The sequence below is a fragment of the Procambarus clarkii genome, chromosome 40 (assembly GCF_040958095.1).
Source record: "Procambarus clarkii isolate CNS0578487 chromosome 40, FALCON_Pclarkii_2.0, whole genome shotgun sequence".
In the NCBI taxonomy this organism is placed as follows: Eukaryota; Metazoa; Arthropoda; class Malacostraca; order Decapoda; family Cambaridae; genus Procambarus; species Procambarus clarkii.
Genome location: NC_091189.1, coordinates 18,094,305 through 18,121,658, shown reverse-complemented (window position 1 = coordinate 18,121,658; position 27,354 = coordinate 18,094,305). Strand labels below are relative to the sequence as shown.

Sequence of the window (27,354 nt, the reverse complement as noted above, 5' to 3'; positions counted from 1 at the left end):
CAACCTACTAAAGTCATTTTGACTTTCCAGGCAGCTCCTCTCATACACAACCAAACTCGTATGTATTATCAATTTCCCAGGAACCATCCAGCAGTCTCACATCTATTGTGCTGTTTGGTAATTTGTTTCATAAAATGGCCCTTGAGGGAAGCTCCTGTGCACTTCTTGCAGGTAGGTGGGGTTAGCTCCTGCTAGTTCTTAGAAGCCAATATTCAAAATTAAATTATCTTTCATTTCTCAGTTGGCAACACTGACAATGTAATTTTCACAAAAAAAAAAAAAGATTCCCATACTTCTGCAGCTAAAACACCATTATCAGTATTAATTTTGTTAAGTGTTTTGCGTACCAGTCATCCGGAAATAATGTCACGCGAGAGCTCTCAGGGACGAGTAAAATATTTGGTGAAAAATTTGAGCACGTAGTTACCCGCTCCTCACCCTGTGAATATATTACACAAAGCAGTAATGATGATGATGATGATAATTAGCGTCATTACATAGTCATAAAACAATAATAGTACGGTGAAAATTCTAAGTCGTATTTTTAAGAATAAATATATACTTTACACTATATATTTATATATATTTAATAACTATATAGTTCTTTACATGACATAACAGGATGAAGTAAACCACCACTAACATTTTTAAATTTATTCACACCGCTGGAACACTGGGGTGAACACTGTGCTTCACACCCCTGGAACACTGGGGTGAACATAGTGCTTCACACCCCTAGAACACTGGGGTGAACACTGCTTCACACCCCTAGAACACTGGGGTGAACACTGTGCTTCACACCCCTAGAACACTAGGGTGAACACTGTGCTTCACACCCCTAGAACACTGGGGTGAACACTGTGCTTCACACCCCTAGAACACTGGGGTAAACACTGCTTCACATGACTAGTACAGACCTTCCAAAATCGGGAGGCGAAGAAAGATCAAGTTCCGCACTCCAGGAATATCACCATCACAAATAATGATACAAAGTACAATACATCACTTTATAAATACATAAGAATATTAATTTGGAAGAAAAAAGAAGTAACAAAATTAGTTCCAAAGAAGAGAAAGCGAGCAGACGCGGTATAGTTGACCGCCGCCGCCGCTATCACCCATCTCTTCACCTGCACGCACCTCGTACATCCAGGAGTCATCACATGCCACAGTCGCCGCTTTTATATTATAAGACAATCTGGAAAGCATTTTTTTATTTATATACTGTATAAAAAAAACATAATATCTGTGGCTGGAGGCCAGAGACATACTTATGGTTAGCCTCATGCAACTTTCTTTAGTAATTATGTAAGAGTTTTATAGGCGGGTCGGGGTCGACCCCCCATGCTCCGTAAGTAGGATTGGCTCCTGTTGTGACAACCAATGACTCCTATGAAGTAAAATGGTAGTTTGCTTTTTCATAAAGTTTTTCATTAGATTTTCTGGTTTTTATCACACATGAGCACAATGTTGTATCAGAGTAACAACAGTAAACAATAATGGTATGGTTACCTTGTGCTGGGAGCACATATTGTAAGTTCAGAGGATGTGGAAGAGAGGCAGAGAAGGAGAGAGAGAGGACACAGAGTGGTACCCGGGCACCGCCGGGTACCACATTAATTTTATTTTAAATTTGTAACAAGTTTTTGTCTTGGACACAAACAAACTCTTGCAATGGAAGCTTGCACGAGTTTAACGTCTTATAATTCTATATCTACATATATACACTATCACAGCGCCTTAGTCTTATTTGTATAATGTGTTCAGAAATAGGCTACACACACACACACACACACACAGAGTGAGCCGGTAGCCGAGCAGACAGCACGCTGTACACGTGATCCTGTGGTCCCGGGTTCGATCCCGGGCGCCGGCGAGAAACGATGGGCAGAGTTTCTTTCACCCTATGCTCCTGTTACCTAGCAGTAAACAGGTACCTGGGAGTTAGTCAGCTGTCACGGGCTGCTTCCTGGGGTGTTTGTGTGTGGTGTGGAGAAAAAAAAATAGTAGAAACAGTTGATTGACAGTCGAGAGGCGGGCCGAAAGAGCAGAGCTCAACCCCCGCAAGCACAACTAGGTGAATACACACACACACACACAGCCAGCCATCAGCCAGATGGCTGACTGAGTGGACAGCGCTCCAGACTCGTGGACCTAGGGACCAGGGTTCGATCCCGGCAGCCGGCGGTAAAACAAATGGGCAGAGTTTCCTTCACCCCTTGCCCTTGTTATCTAGCAGTAAATAGATACCTGGGAGCTAGACAGCTGATACGGGTAGCTGCTCCTTGGGGTGTGTGTGTGTGTGTGTGTGTGTGTGTGTGTGTGTGTGTGTGTGTGTGTGTGTGTGTGTGTGTGTGAAAAAAAATTAGAAAGTAACAGTTGATTGATTGACAGTTGAGAGGCGGGCCGAAAGAGCAGAGCTCAACCCCCGCAAACACAACTAGGTGAATACACACACACACACACACACACGGTTAGAAAGGCGGGGTCCAAGAGACAATACCTCGATTCTGCAGATACAAATAGTAAACACACACACACACATACACTACACGTGCAGAGAGCAGCAGTTGAGACACAGTAAGGCACATGTAATGTGTGGCACAAGACAGGGAAGGCTGACTGCATGACGCTCTCTACCACCAACGTCTCGCACACAAACGATGACAAACCGTTCCTCTCAATATACAACCTGTCAATACCGTTTCTCTCAATACACGAAAACTGTTCCTCTCAATATATAACCTGGCCATATCTGACGGTTGTTTGGGAAATGCTTTATGATTGTTAGAGTACGAGCGAGACTAGTGGAGGTGTGCTGGAACACCTTCAGGAACACGACGCAGTAACTTGATTCAGCGAGTTGCTTCTACACGACAGGCTGTGTGCTTGTCTTCTTGACCACCAGAGACGCTTCACGGGTTCTTGAGGGGAGACATCTCCCGTCACACAGGGTGCAGTCGTACCTCCACTGATCTCCAGTATCAGCTCTTGATACTGATAATGGCTCAAAAGGGCCACCACTTACGGGCTATTCATGTCCGTGCCACCTTTTTGGGTGGCTTAATCTTTATCAATCAATCGGTTTCTTGAGAGGCTGTTTCCCCCCCCTCCCCTCCCCCTCCAGGCCTTATCCTCACCCTGGCTTTACTATCACGTACCGTGTTAAGGGATGGAGAGAGTTAATGGTGTCCACGTCCAGGGACTGTTTGGTTTGTGTGCCTGTGTACTTCTACCAGGTGTGCTTTCATGATCCAGTTCCTGGGCTCCCCTTCTTGGTGGTGGCAGCACTGGTCACCAGACACCACCCATGGGACAACCTGCAAACCCTTGATAATCGTCTCCAGTCGCCAGATAATTACAGCACACTTTCACTTTCTCATTATTCTCAAATTTAAATCTCAAAAGACAAAATAAAAACAGATTTTAAATCTTGACACTAAAATTATAAATAATCTTTGTACATGTTTTTAATTCAACAACACTCAAGAAGACTTGGACACTGGAGTGAGATGAGTGTAGTGAGGATGGTGAGGTGAGCGTTGCAAGTGGCAGGATGGGTGTTGTTGAGTGAGGGGTGACTGAGGACTACGGGCACTCGTCAAGCTCGTATTGGGGACTGGATGATTGGCTGGAAGGAAACCGGACGCTGGCTAGCTGAGGTTGTGTGGGTGTGGAGGGAGGTCACGCAGTGTAGAGTGTACGGGCGAATGACGAACGGTGATGGGGCTACACTTGAGCACTGGGAGGCCTCAGTGCCTGCAGTGTGACAAGCTCCAGGCTACTGTCACCCTCTCCAGCCAGTCACATGTTAATTGCTGGAAGCACACCTTTTCACTACGTGTGTGCTGGAACTGGCTTGGAGTCAACATTTGGGGTTGACACAAATTCCTTGAGATTGATATAAGAGGAACCAGTTGTTGTGTTCAGGAGAAGCCAGATCTCTTGGTGACAGCGAGGTGCGTAGTCTGCCACTGGCCCAGCTTCCTGTCGCCCCTCTCTAGCGAGCCGGTCATGTGGTACCCTCTCTGTTGGTCAGCCGGGGTCAGCGTCGAGGTCAGCACTAGCCGGAAGTCGCCGTCTGGGAGTCCCCGGAAGCTGCCTTCCACTACCACCTCCCCTTCTCGTGCCGGCAGGAGGCGACCCACAGTCTTGTGTCTGAAACACCAACACCACCATGAAACACCCAATATTCTCTCTCTTATTTATTTTATTTATTTATTTATTTATTTATATACAAGAAGGTACATTGGGTTTGTGAGAATACATAGCATAGTACAGTAATTACACTCTTGTAAAGCCACTAGTAAGCGCAGCGTTTCGGGCAGGTCCTTAATCTAACAGATAATTTTAAGTAGATAAGTTCTATCAGATTTAATAAAATGATAACAAATACATTGCAAGAAAAAAATAAGATGAGAGAGATTAGTAAGTATATTAAAGCACATTGGTATATTAAAGCTCTGATTGATTACATTGGCAGCTTGATTGGTAATTTAAACAAGATTAATAGATACCATACAGCAGATTGGCTGTCTCCTCTCTCTCTCTATCTTTCTCTCTCCTCTCTCTCTCTATCTTTCTCTCTCCTCTCTCTCTCTATCTTTCTCTCTCCTCTCTCTCTCTATCTTTCTCTCTCGCTCTCTTTCTCTCTCCTCTCTCTCTCTCTCTCTCTTTTTCTCTCTCCTCTCTCACTTTCTCTTTCCTCTCTCTCTCTCGCTCTCTTTCTCTCTCCTCTCTCTCTCTCTCTTTCTCTCTCCTCTCTCTCTCTCTATCTTTCTCTCTCCTCTCTCTCTCTCTATCTTTCTCTCTCCTCTCTCTCTCTCTATCTTTCTCTCTCCTCTCTCTCTTTTTCTCTCTCCTCTCTCACTTTCTCTTTCCTCTCTCACTTTCTCTTTCCTCTCTCTCTCTCGCTCTCTTTCTCTCTCTCTCCTCCCCTATGACCAGAGCCTAAACGCGGGGCGGGGGACATGTTTCACTGCTGACTCATACACCACTCAAAATTGCAAGTAAAGTGATCTTGAATAGTGCAATGATGGTACTGGTATGTATGTGTGTGTGTGTGTGTGTGTGTATTCACCTAGTTGTGTTTGCGGGGGTTGAGCTTTGCTCTTTCGGCCCGCCTCTCAACTGTCAATCAACTGTTTACTAACTACTTTTTTCCACACACCACACACACACACACACCCCAGGAAGCAGCCCGTGACAGCTGACTAACTCCCAGGTACCTATTTACTGCTAGGTAACAGGGGCATTCAGGGTGAAAGAAACTTTGCCCATTTGTTTCTGCCTGGTGCGGGAATCGAACCCGCGCCACAGAATTACGAGTCCTGCGTGCTATCCACCAGGCTACCAGGCCCCCCCTGTGTGTGTGTGTGTGTGTGTGTGTGTGTGTGTGTGTGTGTGTGTGTGTGTGTGTGTGTGTGTGTGTGTGTTTGTGTGTGTGTGTGTGTACTCACCTAGTTGTACTTGCGGGGGTTGAGCTCTGACTCTTAGTTCCCGCCTCTCAACTGTCAATCAACAGGTGTACAGGTTCCTGAGCCTATTGGGCTCTATCATATCTACACTTGAAACTGTGTATGGAGTCAGCCTCCACCACATCACTTCCTAATGCATTCCATTTGTCAACCACTCTGACACTAAAAAAGTTCTTTTTAATATCTCTGTGGCTCATTTGGGCACTCAGTTTCCACCTGTGTCCCCTAGTGCGTGTGCCCCTTGTGTTAAATAGCCTGTCTTTATCTACCCTGTCGATTCCCTTGAGAATCTTGAATGTGGTGATCATGTCCCCCCCTAACTCTTCTGTCTTCCAACGAAGTGAGGTTTAATTCCCGTAGTCTCTCCTCGTAGCCCATACCTCTCAGCTCGGGTACTAGTCTGGTGGCAAACCTTTGAACCTTTTCCAGTTTAGACTTATGCTTCACTAGATATGGACTCCATGCTGGAGCTGCATACTTCAGGATTGGTCTGGCATGTGGTATACAAGGTTCTGAATGATTCCTTACACGTTTCTAAAGGTCCTTCTTAAGTTGGCTATATGCACATGTTGGCCATAACCTGGCATATGCCGCTGATGTTATTCTCTTGATAGGGGCTTCGGGAGACAGGTCTGGCGTGATATCAACCCCCAGGTCTTTCTTTTTCTCTGATTCTTGAAGAATCTCATCTCCCAAATGATACTTTGTATCTGGTCTCCTGCTCCCTATTCCTATTTACATTACATTACATTTGTTCGGGTTAAACTCTAACAACCATTTGTTGGACCTTTAGTTTGTCCAGGTCTTCTTGAAGCCTCAAGCAGTCCTCCTCTGTCTTAATCCTTCTCATAATTTTGGCATCGTCAGCAAACATTGAGAGAAATGAGTCTATACCCTCTGGGAGATCATTTACGTATATCAGAAACAGAATAGGTCCTAGTACAGAGCCCTGTGGGACTCCACTGGTGACCACGCCAATCTGAGGTCTCATCCCTCACTGCAACTCTGATTCCTATTGCTTAGGTACTCCCTTATCCACTGGAGCATCCTACCAGTTACTCCTGCCTGTTTCTTCAATTTACCACCTCTTATGGGATACTGTGTCAAAGGCTTTCCGACAGTCCAAGAAAATACAGTCTGCCCACCCTTCTCATTCTTGCTTACTTTTTGTCAGGTTCAAGTACGTTTATTGAGACAAGAAAATACATCTCAAAGGGATAAAGTAGCTTAGGCTATTTCTATCCCCCTACTATTTGTCACCTGATCGTAGAATTCTATTAAACAAGTGAGGCAAGATTTACCATCCCTGAACCCATGTTGATGGGTTGTCACAAAGTTCCTTCTCTCCAGATGTTACTAAGTTTTGTCTCACAATCTTCTCCATCACCTTGCATGGTATACAAGTTAAGGACACTGGTCTGTAGTTCAGTGCCTCTTGTCTGTCACCCTTTTTGTAAATTGGGACTACATTAGCCGTCTTCCATATTTCTGGTAAATCTCCCGTCTCCAGTGACCTCGCGATTGAGTGGCTAGCGCTTTGGAGTCGTAATCCTAAGGACCCGGGTTCGATTCCCGCCGGAGGCGGAAACAAATGGGTAGTTTCTTTCACCCTGATACTCCTGTTCATCTAACAGTAAATAGACACCTGGGAGGTAGACAGTTGCTACGGGCTGCTTCCTGGGATGTGTGTGCGAATGTGTTAAAGAGAAAAATATGTAGTAAATATAATAAGATAAAAAATAGATTGGTCAGAAAGGCGGGGTCCAAGAGCAAATAGCTTGATTTTGCAGTCACAAAAAATAGTAAATACACATACACACAAAATATAACTTTCTAATTTCAACAGCAGGAAGTATAAGGTGGTGGTAACAGGTGACAGTAAACCAAAAGGATGGTACACAATGAAGGGAAATACCTTCCTATAACAACTAGGGAAAATGACCTGGAAGTGCTCTTTAATGACGAAAGTCACAACATGATTCAGGAAGCTAAATGAGGCATTTAGACCTCTGTACACTGCCTACGAGACCAATGTCAAAGTATGCCCCATCATCATGGAGGCCTCCGTCTACAAAAAACATTCGGAAACTTGACAAGGTTCAGCAGTGTGCAACGAGCCTCACCCAAGAATTGCAAGGGATAAGCTATGAGGAAACACTAAAAAAACTAGACCTGACATTAGAAAAGTGGGAGGAAATGAGAGACATGATAAAGACGTATAAGTACTTGGCGAGATTGACATAGTGGATAAAGAGGAAATGTTTGCCAGGAATACCAATAGAACAAGAAGGCGTGGGGCGGAGGCTTGAGAAACACATGAATCATGAGAGGTTAGAAAGTTTGTTTTCCTTAGCGGACGTAGATGTTGGGGGGAAATGGAATGAACTGAAGGACCAGGTTGTAGAAGCCAACTCCATTCATAATTGTAAAAAGTATATATGATAAGAAAATGATAAGGAAATGATAAGGAAGTCATTGCACTAGACTACCAGCGGCTAGAAAGGTGGCGGTAATTCGGCATATCTGTGCTTGCCGAAGCTCGATTCGGCAAGCACAGATATGTAAGTAAACACACATTCACACACCTGACAGCTGTGACAGCTGTGTCAGCTGTGTGTGTGTGTGTGTGTGTGTGTGTGTGTGTGTGTGTGTGTGTGTGTGTGTGTGTGTGTGTGTGTGTGTGTGTGTTTCTGTTTCTGCATTCTCACACTAGGTGGGTGGTACAAGCACTCACACACCAGATGGGTGGTACAAGCACTAGACTACCAGCGGCTAGAAAGGTGGCGGTAATTCGGCATATCTGTGCTTGCCGAAGCTCGATTCGGCAAGCACAGATATGTAAGTAAACACACATTCACACACCTGACAGCTGTGACAGCTGTGTCAGCTGTGTGTGTGTGTGTGTGTGTGTGTGTGTGTGTGTGTGTGTGTGTGTGTGTGTGTGTGTGTGTGTGTGTGTGTGTGTGTGTGTGTGTTTCTGTTTCTGCATTCTCACACTAGGTGGGTGGTACAAGCACTCACACACCAGATGGGTGGTACAAGCACTCCCACACATCAGGAGGAAGGTGTAGAAGGTGGAGGAAGGTGTAGACACACACACGAGGTCAAGACGTGGTCGGTGCGGCTCCTTAACACTTAAGCTCCCTCCGTGCGCCTTAACGCCATGTATCACACACAACTCACACATACACACTTCCAAGAGCGCCTGGGCTAGGGAAGTCTGCAGGCGGGAGGCGGAGAGCCAGAGCTTGTACTGTGATCACTCACGGGTAAGCACCCGCCATAACTCTTCTCTCATCTCCATATGAGGACCAATGTATTACTTTAGAACAATGTAATGTGACAGTTACCTACCTCTTGGTTCCCTCCACCTCCAGTATATAGCAGTGTCTCCTGGACCACCATGGTGTCTTGAGCAGCCAGTGGCTGTTGCACGCTGCCCTCGCCCACCCCTCCTCCGGGTACAGCCACACCTGTAGGCACACCACACATGTCTTAGTATCCCTCCTCCGGGTACAGCCACACCTGTAGGCACACCACACATGTCTTAGTATCCCTCCTCCGGGTACAGCCACACCTGTAGGCACACCACACATGTCTTAGTATCCCTCCCCCAGGTACAGCCACACCTGTAGGCACACCACACATGTCTTAGTATCCCTCCCCCCGGGTACAGCCACACCTGTAGAGACACCACACATGTCTCAGTACACCGTGTTCCACTTATGGACTGGTGACAACTCTGGCCTCACTTGGGTGCCAGATGGTATTGGGAAGGTGTTCACGCCAGGGTGGTGAACTATAGGACCCAGAGAAGGTCAGTCGTCTGCAGCTTCCAGTGAGAGGGGAAAGGAACTGTCAACGCTAAGTGCCACACCATTACATAGCATTTGGGAGGAGTCAGGATAAGGATTTAGGATGGGACGGGAGAAAGGAATAGTGCTCAACCACTTGGATGGTCCGGGATTGAACGCCGAACTGCATGAAGCGAAACCGTCGCTCTACCGTCCAGCCCAAGTGGGAGGGCTTCCAGGGAGAGGTCGACCAAAACTGGCAGTAAGGTGCTATTCCCCAGAATGACAAGTCGATGGTTGGTGGTGAAGGTTGAATAACCAGGGGTCCAGATTCACGAAGCAGTTACGCAAGCACTTACGAACCTGTACATCTTTTTTCAATCTTTGGAGGCTTTGTTTACAATTATTAAGCAGTTAATGAGCTCCGAAACACCAGGAGGCTGTTTATAACACTAACAAACAGTTGATTGGGAAGTTTTCATGCTTTTAAACAGTTTAATAAATGTAACCAAAGCCGTCAAAGATTGAGGAAAGATGTACACGTTCGTAAGTACTGTACTTGCGTAACTGCTTCATGAATCTGGCCCCAGGTGACATATGAGCGCTCAGGTGAAGTATGAATGACAGTCCGTCCTCTAAACAAAGACCCAAAAGTGATTCCATGCACCCGCGAAACTCCCCTGTTTATGAATGAAAAACGGTTTACACACAACTTACAACTGATGACGTTCGAACACTTCCGGAACAAGTGCTTCACTGACGAATTTTGTTCGAACCACAACGCTGTAAATGCTTCACCCACGTACTACAAATATAAATAATCGCCAACAGAACCTAAACACCTAACCTATGCCTATATATGGACAATATGCTAATATATTATATTAATTTATATTTCAGAAAATTCTCGTTTTGAATGAGCAGCATGTTAAAATTATGAATGCGTCTGTGGGGTCGACCGCTGGATGGAATGGGCTTGAGTCGAGGACGGGTTGATGAATGATCAGGTGAAGCATGAATAATCAGGTAAAGCATGAATAATCAGGTGAAGTATGAATAATCAGGTAAAGTATGAATGATGAGGTGAGGCATAAACTATCAGGTGAAGTAAGAATGATCAGGTGAACTATGAATGATCAGATGAAGTATGAATGAATCTGTTAAAATTTTGTTGTGTGGGAAGTGATGAATGAGTGAGGTGAGTAACGTCGGACACGCCCTCACAACTAGTCTCACTCACCTACATTCACACCTGGCCTCTCACACCTGGCCAGTGTGGCTCCGTGACCATGTGAGAGAGCCACGCTCCCACAGGTAAACAAACACTGCCTCCGGAGGGGCAACATTACGCCACCTGTCCTTGTCGTTATTGTTTGTCCTTGTTGTTGTTGTTGTTGAGGATGGAGGGTGTTTTTGTTGTCATTGTTGACGGTGTCAATATTGTGTTTTATTACTCTACTGTGGTTGGTACTGCTGGGTTTGTTGATATGTGGAGTAGAGTTTATTATGTGTAGCATCACTTACATATTACTACCATACTACCACTATAATACCACCACCCCCGCACACCATTACCACACCACCACCACCACACACCCCACCACACTACCACCACCACACACCCCTACCACACTACCACCACCACACACCATTACCACACCACACAATTACCACACACCACCACCACCATCACACCACTACCACAACTACCACTACCACACACCACACCACTACCACACACCACCACCACTACCACTCACCACACCACACCACCACACACCATCACTACCACATCACCACCACCACTACCACACCACCACTAGCACACACCACCACTACCACACACCACACCACCACTAGCACATACCACCACACACCACACCACCACTAGCACATACCACCACACACCACACCACCACCACACACCACCACTACCACACACCACACCTCCACCACACACCACCACACCACCACTACCACACACCACCACTACCACCACACATCACCACCACTACCACAGTACACCACACCACCACCACTACCACTCACCACACCACCACTACTACACACCACCACTACCACACACCACCACTACCACACACAACCACTACCACACACAACCACTACCACACACCACCACTACAACACACCACCACACCACCACTACCACACACCACCACTACCACACACCACCACTACCACACACCACCACTACCACACACCACCACTACCACACACCACCACTACAACACACCACCACACCACACACCACACACCACCACTACCACCACACCACCACCACAACCACTCACCACCACTACAACACACCACCACTACCACACACCACCACTACAACATACCACCACTACCACACACCACCACAACCACTCACCACCACTACCACACACCACCACTACCACACACCACCACAACCACTCACCACCACTACAACACACCACCACTACCACACACCATCACTACAACACACCACCACTACCACACACCACCACAACCACTCACCACCACTACCACACACCACACACCACCACTACCACACACCACCACAACCACTCACCACCACTACAACACACCACCACTACCACACACCACCACTACAACACACCACCACACCACACACCACCACTACCACACACCACCACTACCACACACCACCACTACCACACACCACCACTACCACACACCACCACTACAACACAACACACCACCACACCACACACCACCACTACCACACACCACACACCACCACTACCACCACCACAACCACTCACCACCACTACAACACACCACCACTACCACACACCACCACTACAACACACCACCACTACCACACACCACCACAACCACTCACCACCACTACCACACACCACACACCACCACTACCACACACCACCACAACCACTCACCACCACTACAACACACCACCACTACCACACACCATCACTACAACACACCACCACTACCACACACCACCACAACCACTCACCACCACTACCACACACCACACACCACCACTACCACCACAACCACTCACCACCACTACAACACACCACCACTACCACACACCACCACAACCACTCACCACCACTACCACACACCACACACCACCACTACCACACACCACCACAACCACTCACCACCACTACAACACACCACCACTACCACACACCACCACTACAACACACCACCACTACCACACACCACCACTACAACACACCACCACTACCACACACCACCACACCACACACCACCACTACCACACACCACCACTACAACACACCACCACTACCACACACCACCACACCACACACCACCACTACCACACACCACCACTACCACACACCACCACTACCACACACCACCACACCACACACCACCACTACCACACACCACCACTACAACACACCACCACTACCACACACCACCACACCACACACCACCACTACCACACACCACCACTACAACACACCACCACTACCACACACCACCACACCACACACCACCACTACCACACACCACCACTACCACACACCACCACTACCACACACCACCACACCACACACCACCACTACCACACACCACCACTACAACACACCACCACTACCACACACCACCACTACCACACACCACCACTACCACACACCACCACTACCACACACCACCACTACAACACACCACCACTACAACACACCACCACTACAACACACCACACACCACCACCACAACACACCACACACCACCACCACAACCACTCACCACCAACCTTCACGGGCGGAGAGTCCATAAGTCGAGGAGACGTGTCGAAACACGTACCATTCATCGTCCTTTATTACAACTGTTGCAGGCGGAGTGTGAGTGTGTGAGGGTGGCAGGAACCTGCAGTTACCTCACAACCGGCCCCCCCCTCACACCTCACCTGAAGGCCCCCCTCACCCCTCACACCCCCCCTGGCCCACACACACTGGCTCAAGCCACACAATACAACCACAACCTCACATTAAAACCGGTTATCCAGAGATTTAACTGTCAGTGTTTCAGGTTTGCTCTGGGAGATGCGGATGGTGACTGAGGAGGTCTTGGAGGAGGAGGAGGAGGATGGAGAGGGATGGCGGGGGGGGGGGGGGGGAGGGAGAGGCTATTGGAGGGAAGGGCTCCCCCCTCCCCGTAGTAGATGGGTCTGGTACTCCCATCTCCCACCTGTAAGAATGGCAGCAAGGCGCCTGGAGTCTGCATACACCATTTACCATCATTGGCTGGAGTAATAGGGTATGTGTGGTGTGCAGGGGCCCCCACACACCTCACCCTACACCGCTCACCCACCCCCACATGCCTCACTCGCCTCACTCACCCACACACACAAACATTGCCCATATAAACATAACTACCAACACAATTTCTCCAGTCGACATCCGGGGGATGTTACCTGACAAGTCTCCATAGTGTTGTGTTGATCCCCCAACCTCTCACACCCCGTCTGTCTTGTACGGTGATGGGTGTCCCGGTGACGGGTGTCCCGGTGACGGATGTCTCTGTGACGGGTGTCCCCGTGACGGGTGTGGGATGTGTCTGGTTGACAGGTGTGTTGAACGAATGATGTCAAAAGTACTTCCGGGTTAGGTTGGTGGTGGTGCACACGCCTCCTCGTCCTCCCTGGGTCCCGGGTACTGGCCGCCGCCGCCCTCCCTCAAGAAACTGTCCTTGTTGTTAATTTTGTTTAATTTTGCCCCGAGGGGCGAGTTTATTGGGCAGCGGCACTCGTCCTGTGAGTGGACACACCGCCATAGTGACAGTATTGGGCAGCGGCACTCGTCCTGTGAGTGGACACACCGCCATAGTGACAGTATTGGACAGCGGCACTCGTCCTGTGAGTGGACACACCGCCATAGTGACAGTATTGGGCAGCGGCACTCGTCCTGTGAGTGGACACACCACCATAGTGACAGTATTGGACAGCGCCACTTGTCCTGTGAGTGGACACACCGCCATAGTGACAGTATTGGACAGCGCCACTCGTCCTGTGAGTGGACACACCGCCATAGTGACAGTATTGGACAGCGCCACTCGTCCTGTGAGTGGACACACCGCCATGTACAACACTTCCCAATAGGAAGAAAACCCCCTTGTTGTTGTAGCCTCAACTACCGGGAACAACAGCCGCAAGCAGCACGGGCTATGGTGAGCCCGTAGTACTCACCTGGCACACCAGATATCCGAGCATGAATCTGTCCTACTAAAGTGCCTTATCCTAACCTACCACAGGACCAACGAACAGAAAACGAGGGCATTATGCCAATTTCGCGAGTCGCTGCCATTTTCTTGTACGATAGTTTTTGGCGTTAGTTTGATTATACGTCAAAATTGCGACGTTGTGTTAGGAGGACGGGTTGGTGGGTGGTGATGGGGCCCCACACGTCACTTACGTCAGTATTATTGTGGGCGACACTTACAATAGGTCTGTGATAATAACGAACAATGGCGGGGGGATATGATCACAACATACAAGATACTGAGGGGAATTGACAAAGTAGACGAGTACAGCCTCTTCAATTTAAAAGAAAGCAGGACTAAAGGATCTAGGTTGAAGCCAGAAACGAAAGAAGTTGTAAAAGCCACCTCCATCCACAAATTTAAAACCAGATTTAAAAACTAATTCAACCGTCAGAATAGTTGAATGATGCCACAGCGAGGCCAGTAAGCGGGGCACAGGGTATAGACTTCACCTCCTCGGAGGATACTCTCACACTGGCAAATATCTCCATACTGCCCAATTGTTTTCTCTTTGGCTACCTTGCACGTTGTACAGCCCTCCTGATCTCTCTCCTCATCTTCACTACCTTACACTTGATGGGATTGAATTCTAGCAACTATTTGTTTGCCCAATCCTGTGGTGTGCTAAGGCTTCCTGTAACTTTCTGTAAGTCGCCGCGGTGTTGTTCAGCGGCTGGTGTGTCGTCTGTACACACCTGCACCCACGAGCTGGTTCCCTCCGCTAGGTCCTTCCTGGCTCACACTGAGTGACGTCACCGTCGTCCAGGCTCCGGGGGTCACACTGAGTGACGTCACCGTCGTCCAGGCTCCGGGGGTCACACTGAGTGACGTCACCGTCGTCCAGGCTCCGGGGGTCACACTGAGTGACGTCACCGTCGTCCAGGCTCCGGGGGTCACACTGAGTGACGTCACCGTCGTCCAGGCTCCGGGGGTCACACTGAGTGACGTCACCGTCGTCCAGGCTCCGGGGGTCACACTGAGTGACGTCACCGTCGTCCAGGCTCCGGGGGTCACACTGAGTGACGTCACCGTCGTCCAGGCTCCGGGGGTCACACTGAGTGACGTCACCGTCGTCCAGGCTCCGGGGGTCACACTGAGTGACGTCACCGTCGTCCAGGCTCCGGGGCTCACACTGAGTGACGTCACCGTCGTCCAGGCTCCGGGGGTCACACTGAGTGACGTCACCGTCGTCCAGGCTCCGGGGCTCACACTGAGTGACGTCACCGTCGTCCAGGCTCCGGGGGTCACACTGAGTGACGTCACCGTCGTCCAGGCTCCGGGGGTCACACTGAGTGACGTCACCGTCGTCCAGGCTCCGGGGCTCACACTGAGTGACGTCACCGTCGTCCAGGCTCCGGGGCTCACACTGAGTGACGTCACCGTCGTCCAGGCTCCGGGGGTCACACTGAGTGACGTCACCGTCGTCCAGGCTCCGGGGCTCACACTGAGTGACGTCACCGTCGTCCAGGCTCCGGGGGTCACACTGAGTGACGTCACCGTCGTCCAGGCTCCGGGGGTCACACTGAGTGACGTCACCGTCGTCCAGGCTCCGGGGCTCACACTGAGTGACGTCACCGTCGTCCAGGCTCCGGGGGTCACACTGAGTGACGTCATCACCTTATTACGTCACCAGACAGCTTGAGGACCGCCATCTTAATTTATATTCAACTCAGACAACCCGTCTTCATGTCCCGTGCCTCCTCCCTCTCTCACACTCTCTCCCTCTCTCACACACTCTTTTCCTCTCTTACACACTCTCTACCTCTCTTACACACACTCTCTCTCTCTTACACACACTCTCTCTCTCTTACACACACTCTCCCTCTCTTACACACACTCTTCCTCTCTTACACACACTCTCCCTCTCCCACACACTCTCTCCCTCTCCCACACACTCTCTCCTTCTCCCACACACTCTCTCCCTCTCTTACACACTCTCCCTCTCTCACACACACACTCCCTCTCTCACACACACTCTCCCTCTCTCACACACACTCTCCCTCTCACACACACACTCTCCCTCTCACACACACACTCTCCCTCTCACACACACACTCTCCCTCTCACACACACACTCTCCCTCTCACACACACACTCTCCCTCTCTCTCACACTCTCTCCCTCTCCCACACACACACTCTCTCCCTCTCTTACACACTCTTTCCCTCTCTTACACACTCTCTCACACTCTCTCCCTCTCTCACACACTCTCTCCCTCTCTCACACACTCTCTCCCTGTCTCACACACTCTCTCCCTCTCTCCCTCTCTCACACACTCTCCCATGTGGATTCCAGAGCACAAGGTGGAGGGGGTGAACAGTGCAGGTGGCAGCACCTGTGTCAGGCCAGGGACCAGGTGTCACCACACCCTCTCACATGTGTTTATGATTAATATAATTAATTATTTATCAGGTTAACTGTCGTGGTAATGGTGGTGATGGTAGTGGTGGTGGTGATAGTTGTGGTGGTGGTGGTGGTGGCTGTGGTAGCGATGGTGGTGGTGGTGGTGGTGGTGGTGGTGGTTGTGGTAGTGGTGGTGTTAGTTGTTGTGGTTGTTGCTGTGGTGGTGGTGGCTGACTTCCTTGTGGTTGTTATCGTACACCAGCAACACACTAGACCTCCCAGATACCATGAATGAATCTACCCCCTCTCTCCCCCCCTCCTCAACACGACTGCCCCACTGGCTCACATTTCTTCCACTGAAGGTGTCAACTACTAACAGTTACCTCTACCTTTATACTGACCTTCATCGCCCCCCCCCACCACCTCCACACATGAACATCACGCAGTAACTTGCCGGTAAAGAAAAAAACATGTGAGCATCACCACATCTGGCAGCGTGTTGCATATTTCCAAGATGGCCGCCAGGCGTCCACCCACACAGCTGTGACGTCATCAATGAATGAACCATGAACCAGATGACGAGTGAACCTGTGAGTATACAGAGTATGTATACTAAGTGTATGCACTATGTGGGTGTATACTGAGAGTAAGTATTCTGGGTGTATACATAATGTGCTTGTATCTGAGAGTATGCATACCGAGTCTATACATGATAAAAGCATACTGAGTTTATACATCATGTAAGTATACCGACTGTATACATCATGCAAGTATACAGACTGTATACATCATCTTGAGATGATTTCGGGGCTTAGCGTCCCCGCGGCCCGGTCCTCGACCAGGCCTTCTTTTTGTTACACTCCCCCAGGAAGCAGCCCGTAGCAGCTGTCTAACTCCCAGGTACCTATTTACTGCTAGGTAACAGGAGCATCAGGGTGAAAGAAACTGCCCATTTTTGTCTCCACCTCCACCGGGGATAGAACCCGGAACCTCAGGACTACGAATCCGAAGCGCTGTCCACTCAGCTGTCCAGACAGCTGCTGAGGATATCAAGTAAGTATACAGAGTTTATACATCATATAAGTACACTGAGTGTACACATGTGTGTATAAAGTATACTAAGTGTATACTGAAAGTATACTGAGTATATACATGATGCGAGTGTAAACTAAGTGTATACACGACGTATTCATTGTTCTGGGTTAACCCGGTGACGTCCGGGACACTGGCGTTTGGGTACACCCCCACACAGGTGTACACCAGTACACAGGTATACACCCCCACACAACGGTCTCTGGTACACTGTAATACTGACGAGTATACACCCCGTGGAGACAGTATACCAGCTCCCCTGGAGTAGTATTATTATTTATTAACATCTTTATTGACAAAATTAATTACAATTTTGCCTAATCTGAGGATTTTGATAGTCTTATTAAATTGAGGTTAATGCTAGTATTCACTGTCACGCAGGACAGAGGGTCATACATAAGACAATAGGCCTAAACTGTAGGCTGAAGCACATATATATCACGGTTACAATCAATGTTTTAATGTGTGGATATGTGAAAACAACTTTCTATTGTGCACTGCCACACAAGTGCAGGGAGTAGTAAGAGTTCTGCGGGCCGCTCCAAGCAACAGCCTGGTGGACCAAACTCTCACAAGTCAAGCCTGGCCTCGGGCCGGGCTTGGGGAGTAGAAGAACTCCCAGAACCCCATCAACCAGGTATCAACCAGGTATAATCCTGGTGGATACATGGTGACGGGACACTTGTATCTGGCCCTACCGTCTACATGATACATGGTGTCGGGACACTGTAGGTAGGACAAGTGCAGGTTCCTTACCACAACAGCTCTCCTTGACCCGCCCGCACGCTCTCCTTAGTAATAGTAGAGTATCACACCTCTGGTCTGTCCTCCTCCTCCTCCTCCCTCACACCACCAACACTCCTCCCTCACACCACCAACACTGGCCAACCTCCGGGTCACCTTGAGAAACATGGACAAGGGGAAGCTTTCCGGGCGCTATATACAACAAAGGTGAGACCCACTCTTGAATATGCATCACCGGCATGGAACCCCTCCCTGAAAGAAGACAAGGATAAACTAGAAAAGGTCCAAAGATATGAAACGAGGCTCGTACTTGAGCTGAGGGATTGAGCTATGAGGAAAGACTGAAAGAACTGGAACTTACCACACTGGAGGAAAGGAGACATAGAGGGGACATGATGACAACGTAAAAGATACTAAGGGTAATTGATAACGAAGACTAAGCAGCATTGTTCAAAGCTGTGAGCAGCAAAACGACAGGGTCATAGATGGAAACTAGAGACGCAAATGAGTCATAGAGACATGAGGAAGAACCTATTCAGTGGTAGAGCTGCCAGTAAATGGAATATATGTAGAACTCGTTGAAGCAAATTGGATTCAAAATTTTAAATGTAAATATGAGAAATATGAGTGATTTTGTGGTGACTGTGATTCTCGGTGACTTTAATTTTAGTGGAATAAACTGGTTTAACAGAACAGGGAGTAATAAAGCAGAAGATTTTTCTAGAATTAATTGACGATTGCTTTCTTAAGCAACACATTAAGGAACCAACGCGGGAAAATAATATTTTAGATTTAGTGTTAACTAACAGAGAAACACAAATTAATGACATCGAAATAAGGAGTGAGCTAGGGAACAGTGATTACAAAGAAATCAGATTTAGCTTAGAATGGAATAGGTCTGTAGGAGAAAATTCTGTTGAAGTGCCAGATTTTCGAAAAAATTGATTTTAATAGCCAAGAATTTTTTTGGGTGAAATAGATTGGAAAGTCTTGGGCATGGGGGGTGGGTGGGCCGGTCTTGAAGCGAGACATGAACCCAGTGATGGGTGATGTAAAAAGGGATTTCGATGTGGATTCAAAATATAACTTATTTCAAAATATTTTAAGCAAAGCACAGGAACGTAGTATACCATACAAATTGAATAGATCGAATACTAATGACCAGAAATGGATAACAAAGGATCTGAAGAACCTTATAGGTAGAAAGAGAGCTTGGTACAAAAGGATTAAGAATGGTTAAGTCAGTTTAGAACAAGAATTCGTACAACTGGTTAGAAATAAAAAAAAAAGAGAAAAGGAGAGCAAAAAGAAACTATGAAGTTCGTATAGCAGGTCAAGCAACAGCAAATCCTAAAGTTTTTTCAGTTATATCGAACAAAGATTAAGGAAAGGATAGGTCCATAAAAAACCGAGACAGGTCTGATAACGGATAATGACGAAGAGATGAGTAGTATTTTTAATAAATATTTTATCTCTGTATTTAATAAAGAGGAACTTAATTAACACTATGCCTTCAGCCGAACAAGTCTATGTGGGTGGGGACGAGGACAGGTTGACTAGTTTAGCAGTTACCAGGGAGGATGTAATTAAATAAATAGTGAAACTCAAACCAAACAAATCCCCAGGGCCGGACGAAGTGTTTGCCAGGGTGCTTAAGGAATGCAAAGAGGAGCTTTGCGAGCTATTGTCTACCCTATTTAAGAAATCGTTAGAGTCAGGTAGAGTGCCAGAGTCGTGGAAGGTTGCTAATGTGGTACCAATATTTAAGAAGGGAGATAGATCACTTGCGTCAAACTATCGGCCAATTAGCCTAACGTCTATTGTGGGAAAGTTACTTGAATTGATAATTGCAAATACCATTCGTCTTCATCTTGAAAAACATAAATTAATAAATGAGTCGCAACATGGTTTTACAAATGGCCATTTATGTTTAACAAATTTGCTATCATTTTACTCCAGCATAATTGAGGCAGTTGATAGTGGTAAGGTTTGTGATGTTGTGTACCTTGACTTTAGCAAAACTTTTGATACAGTGCCACATGAAAGACTGATTAAACAGATAGAGGCTCATGGTATTGGGGGTGCTATATTAAGTTGGATTAGGGCATGGCTATTCCAAAAGAAACAGAGTTAGTATAAATGGGGTTAAGTCAGAGTGGGAAAATGTAAGTGGAGTACCTCAGGGCTCTGTCCTGGGACCTCTGTTATTCATAATATATAAAAATGATTTAGATTCAGGTTTGAGCAGCAATATTTGCAAATTTATCGATGATACAAAAATCGGGAGGGAAATAAACATGGAAAAAGACAAACTATCACTTCAAGAAGATCTAAACAGGGGTTTGAAATGATCAAAAGATTGAGAGATGCAGTTTAATGCTGACAAATGTAAGGTTTTGGGGTAAGGTAATGCTGATAGAGTTACAAGATACGAGCTAGATGGTGTTGAGATTGCGAAGTCAGATTGTGAAAGGGATCTGGGAGTTATGATTAGTAAGAATTTAAATCCAAAAAACCAATGCATAAATGTTCGTAATAAGGCAAATAGGACACTGTTTTTTTTTATCGAAGCGTTAGTAACAAGACACGTGGTGTTGTTTTTCACCTATATCTTACTCTGGTTAGGCATCATTTAGATTATGTAGTTCAGTTTTGGTCGCCGTACTATAGAATGGATATAAATTCACTAGAACGCGTCCAGCGTAGGATGACAAAGTTAATACCTCAAAGTAGAAACCTGTCACACAGAGAAAGATTGACAAAGCTTAAATTACATTCTCTAGAACGGCGAAGAATTAGGGATGACACGATAGAGGTGTACAAGTGGATGAATGGTCATAACAAGGGGGGGGGGGGATATTGATACAGAGTTGAAAGTATCAACACAGGAAAAAACTCGAAACAATGGGTATAAATTGGATAAGTTTAGATTTAGGAAAGACCAGGGTAAATACTGGTTCGGTAACAGGGTTGTTGATTTGTGGAATCAATTACCAAGTAACGTGGTGGAGGTGGGGTCCCTAGATTGTTTCAAGAGTTGGTTGGACATGTATAGGAGTCGGATTGGGTGGTCAATCTTTTTCTTACGGGCTATTCATGCCCGTGCCACCTCTTGGGTGGCTTAAACTTTATCAATCAATCAATCGTCTATCTTTAGTGTGTTATAAATAGGAGCTGTCTCGTATGGGCCAATAGGCCTTCTGTAGTTACCTTACCTTTATTCTTATGTTGTTATGCTGTTGTGAGTGATTAGGGTTGCAGAGTACAGTGTAGAACATGGCTCTTATTGTCCTCCACCGTTACTCTGACCCTCACACACCTCGGCGACCATGTCTTGGTTACTTAAAGCCTGCTGTCTCCTTACCTGCACTTGTCTCACACTCTCTCACACCTCTACAACAACAACAACAGTAAACACAATAACATAAAAAAAATCACTAACAGCAGCAGCAACAACAAGAACAAGAACATCAGCATCAACACCAACAACAAGAGGGGGTGTGGGAGGCAGCAAGAGCCTCCTGGCGAGAGACTAACATAGCCACCAGGAGGGGGGGCGGGGGGGGGGGGGGGAGGTCTTCCTGGGAGAGTATAATGACTCATCCTCAGCAGGGGGACTCGGGTGGTGGACTGTGGGGGGGGGGACATACATAAGAACAAAGGTAACTGCAGAAGGCCTATTGGCCCACACGAGACGGCTCCTATTTATAACCACCCAATCCCACCCATATACATGTCCAACCCACGCTTGAAACAATCGAGGGACCCCACCTCCACTACGTTACGCGGTAATTGGTTCCACCCCTGGAGGAGCCAGGGGTGATCCTTGTACGACATCCCTAGAGACCCCGGAGCCAGTATTGACCCTTTATAGGACCTCATTAGTGACCTTGTTCCTTGCAAGACCTCTATATTGATCCTGGGGATAGTTTTGCTTCTTCTAGGACATCACTAGTGACTCCGGGGCCAGTATTGACTCTCGTAATACATCACTGTGCGTGTGTGTGTGTTTTGACTGGAGTTTTGAAGACATGGAAATTCCGGGCTGTGAAGGATTCAGAGACTACATAACACGAACTATGACAATGGGTGGACCTAAGATAATAGTGGCAGTCATTTACAACACTCCCCTAAATGACACAAGACCCAGACAGGAATTCGATAGGAACAACATGGTAACTATCAATGTAACATAGAGAGAGTTGCTTCAGTTGCCTACAGGAATGGATCCAAACTATTAATCATGGGTGACTTCAACCATGGAAAGATAGACTGGGAGAATGGGGACCCACATGGCGGTGCAGATACATATGGCGAGCTAAACTCTTGGCAGTGGCAACAAGAAACTTTCTGAGCCAACATGTCAAGGGACCCACAATAATGAGAGGCAATGACTAACCAGCTAGACTCGACCTGATATTCATCTGGAATAAGTCAGAAATAAGGGAAGTCAAATTTGAAGTGTCCACATCCATAGGAATGAGTGACCATAGTGTATTGACATTTGAGTATCTGGTGGAGGTAGGGATAACCTGTCTAAGGATGGGACCGGAAAAGAAAAGACTGAATTACCGAAGAGGAAAATATGATGAAATAAGGAACTTCCTAAGGGGAATACCATGGGAAACAGAACTCAGAGAAAAGACTGTACAGGATATTTTTGACCAGACCACACACTAGAAGGTGAAGGGACGACAACGTTTCGGTACGTCCTGGACCATTCTCAAGTCGATCCAATCGACTTGAGAATAGTCCAGGACGGACCGAAACGTCGTCGTCGTCCCTTCACCTTCTAGTGTGTGGTCTGGTCAAACTACTTTGCCATGTTATTGTGACTCATCGCCTGCACTGTACAGGATATGATGCACTATGTCACCCAGAAGTGCAATGAAGCTGTAGGCAGGTTTATCCCGGACCAAAAGGAGAAACATAAAAAGCAATTGAGTACAAGAACACGGAGAAACTACAGGAATAACAGAACACCAGAGAGCAGAGAGAGATACCAGAGGGCCAGGAAGGCAAGGCAACTATCAGGAGAAAGCGCCCAGCCATTACGACTATACAGCAAGAGGGCCAGGGAAGAGTCCCTCCGAGTGAGGAATGAATGAACTGTCAGGGGAAAGCGCCAAGTCATTATACGACTATATAGCACTGGGAAGGGGTCAGGATAAGGATTTAGGATGGGACGGGAGGAAAAGGAATGGTGCCCAGCCACTTGGACGGTCGGGGATTGAACGCCGACCTGTATGAAGCGAGACCATCGCTCTACCGTCCAGCCCAAGTACTCTACACAGTAAGTACCCTAATACCATACACAGTTTCAAATGTAGATTTGATAGAGCCCATTAGCCTCCAGAATGTGTACACCAGTTGATTAACGGTTGAGAGGCGGGACCAAAGAGCCAGAGCTCAACCCCCGCTAGCACAACTTGGTGAGTGGTAAGAGTGTATACAGTCCACGGGAGTGTATGAGATGAGGGTGGGTGACGGGGGGGGGGGGTTGGATAAGATGGGCAGCAGCACTAGGGTAAAGAGGAAAGGGGGGGACCGGTGCACCACACACTCATACCCTCCCTCAGACACACACCTCCAACCATGATGGTATGCCACCAAGTGGACTGCACCACCAGCACGACGAGGGTGAGCAAGACGAGGAGGAGAACAAGGAGGACGAGGAGGGGCAGGGCGAGGGTGAGCAAGACAAGGAGGAGGACGAGGAGTAGGAGGAGGAAACCCAATTAGACTCGCTAAGTTGAGGTCCTGACACAACAATTTGGGTAGATTGTACCCGTGGTGGAAGTGACTGGTTTGCTGACTGTCACACTGACTGGCTTACTGCTTGACTAACACACTGGCTTACTGCTTGACTGACACACTGACTGGCTTACTGCTTGACTGACACACTGACTGGCTTACTGCTTGACTGACACACTGACTGGCTTACTGCTTGACTGACACACTGACTGGCTTACTGCTTGACTGACACACTGACTGGCTAGCTGATTGTTGGGTTAAGTCACGGGCTGCTTAAATAACTCAACACCTATCTGACTTATTGGGCCTCTTGAATCAGTAGCTAAGTGACTGACTGCCTGACACAGTAACTGGCACCCTGAGTGTGTGACTGACTGCCTGACACAGTAACTTGCACCCTGAGTGTGTGACTGACTGCCTGACACAGTAACTGGCACCCTGAGTGTGTGACTGACTGTCTGACACAGTAACTGGCACCCTGAGTGTGTGACTGACTGTCTGACACAGTAACTGGCACCCTGAGTGTGTGACTGACTGCCTGACACAGTAACTGGCACCCTGAGTGTGTGACTGACTGCCTGACACAGTAACTGGCACCCTGAGTGTGTGACTGACTGACACAGTAACTGGCACCCTGAGTGTGTGACTGACTGCCTGACACAGTAACTGGCACCCTGAGTGTGTAACTGACCTTCTCCGGCAGTGGGTCTTGGTCATGAAGAGCGGTGTAGGTGCGGTGTGACCTCACCTCGGAGAAGATCTTGTGTACCATCTTGGTGGCCTCTGGTTCCTCCTCCTCCTCCTACCTCCGCCTTCAACATTGATTGTCCCTCACCTGGGCACCCTCGTGTGCTCCTTCCGCCACTCACAGTGACGGTGCCACACTTCACTGTCCACTGGTTGTCACGTGTGTACGGTGCCACACTTCACTGTCCACTGGTTGCCACATGTGCACAGTGCCACACTTCACCACAACTTGACAATTCACTGCAAGTCCTCATTTATAATGACATCTTTGCGTCACGCTGGACGTTGTCCCTGTCGCGTACGTCACGCTGGACGTTGTGCCTGTTGCATGCGTCCTGGACGTGTGGGATGTGTTGAGGCGCGCTGGAGAGTCACGTCCAGTCGGGCAAGTCCTGCCTGAGCTTGTCGGCCGACACAGTCTTCACACACACACACCGCTAGTACGTCTTGACTAGGACAGGACTGAGAGGCTTGGCATACTGGTACTAGAGGGCGTGACACCGGGCAGCTGTCCACACACACGATGGTACCGGTTGTGTTGACACCGGTCAGCTGTTCACACACACGCTGGTACCGGGTGTGTTGACACCGGTCAGCTGTCCACACACACACGCTGGTACTGGTTGTGTTGACACCGGTCAGCTGTCCACACACACGATGGTACCGGTTGTGTTGACACCGGTCAGCTGTCCACACACACGCTGGTACCGGGTGTGTTGACACCGGTCAGCTGTCCACACACACGCTGGTACCGGGTGTGTTGACACCGGTCAGCTGTCCACACACAGGCTGGTACCGGGTGTGTTGACACCGGTCAGCTGTCCACACACACGATGGTACCGGTTGTGTTGACACCGGTCAGCTGTCCACACACACGCTGGCACTATACGCCTGAGTGACCCCACACACGCCACCCATGAATGACTTCACTGTGGTTCCTTATCTGAACTCGCTTCCTGATAGTTGTTATCGTTCATCAAATGAAGCGAGCAATGGTGGTGGTGGCTGGAGCAGTGGTGGTGGATGGAGCAGTGGTGGTAGGAAGACTGGGTGGATGCGAGTGAGAGTGGAGGAGAGCAGCAGGGAGGGAGAGGTGTTCACTCACTCACAGTGGCTACCCGTCTGGCTGTGAGGGGGCGGGCACCACCACCACGCTCTTCCCTCTTCCTCTGGTTTACCTATGGCCAGCTTCCAGAGTCCTCCTCTACAGCCTAGCATGAGGCAGGTGTCCTTCCCCCTGGTCTTAGTCTGACCAATGAGGTTATTGCTAGAAGTGGCCGGCATGCCCGCGTAGCAATTTTACAGCCTAGGCTTGTCTAGGGCTTTTGTGGAGATGTTGACTCTCATCCTAGTAATGCTGCTTGTTTGTACAGCTTGCTCGATTGTTTGTTGTTGTTGTTAGATTTGGAATGTGTAGTTATCGTTTTTTTTTTGGGGGGGGGGAACATTTTTGTTGGCGGGTTTGGGTTGTTATTTTTTGGCAGAATTCGATTTTTTTGGCGGGTTTAGAATTTTTTGTTGGCAAAATTAATTTTTTTTTTGCCGGGTTTGGATTTTTTTTGTTGACGGGTTTGGATTTTTTTGTTGATAGAATTAATTTTTTTGTTGGCGGGTTTGAATTTTTTTTTTTACAATAAAATTTTTTGTTTGCGAGTTTGGATTTTTTTGTTGACGGATTTGGAATTATTTGTTGGCAGATTTGGATTGTTTTTGTTGGTGGATATAGATTTTTGTTGTTGGTGGACTGGGATTTTCTTTGTTGGCGGATTTGGATTTCTTGTTGGCGGATTTGCATTTTTTGCCAACAGAAAAGAGGCAAACGCCCAACAAAAAAATTGCAAACGCCAAATAAAAAATAACAAACACACAATAAAAAGTAACAAACGCACAATAAAAAGTAACAAACGCACAATAAAAAATAACAAACGCACAAAAAAATAACAAACGCACAATAAAAAATGTAGCAAACACACATAAAAAAGTGGCAAATGCACAACAAAAAAGTGGCAAACGCTCATCAGGAAATTGGCAAAAGTGGATTTTTTTTTGCTGGCGGATTTGGAATTTTTTTGTTGGGGGATTTTTTATGTCTTGCTGGCGGATTTAGAATTTGTTGGT

At 47.8% G+C, this 27,354-nt stretch overlaps 1 protein-coding gene across 2 annotated transcripts; it reads right to left on the bottom strand.

The window, feature by feature from the left end:
- Positions 1-639: 639 nt before the first annotated feature.
- LOC123757953 (uncharacterized) lies at positions 640-26,499 on the bottom strand. 2 transcript variants are annotated; one of them, XM_045741946.2, is made up of 3 exons: positions 25,181-26,499; positions 8,832-8,950; positions 640-4,158 (listed from the first exon to the last, which is right to left on the bottom strand). In XM_045741946.2, exons 1-3 carry the CDS (start codon positions 25,259-25,261, stop codon positions 3,927-3,929), a joined length of 432 nt encoding a protein of 143 aa, XP_045597902.1. In that variant the 5' UTR covers positions 25,262-26,499; the 3' UTR covers positions 640-3,926. The 2 variants fall into 2 exon arrangements, with proteins under 2 accessions (XP_045597902.1, XP_045597903.1); XM_045741947.2 differs by lacking the exon at positions 25,181-26,499 and adding an exon at positions 13,053-13,199.
- Between the last annotated feature and the right edge of the window lie 855 nt (positions 26,500-27,354).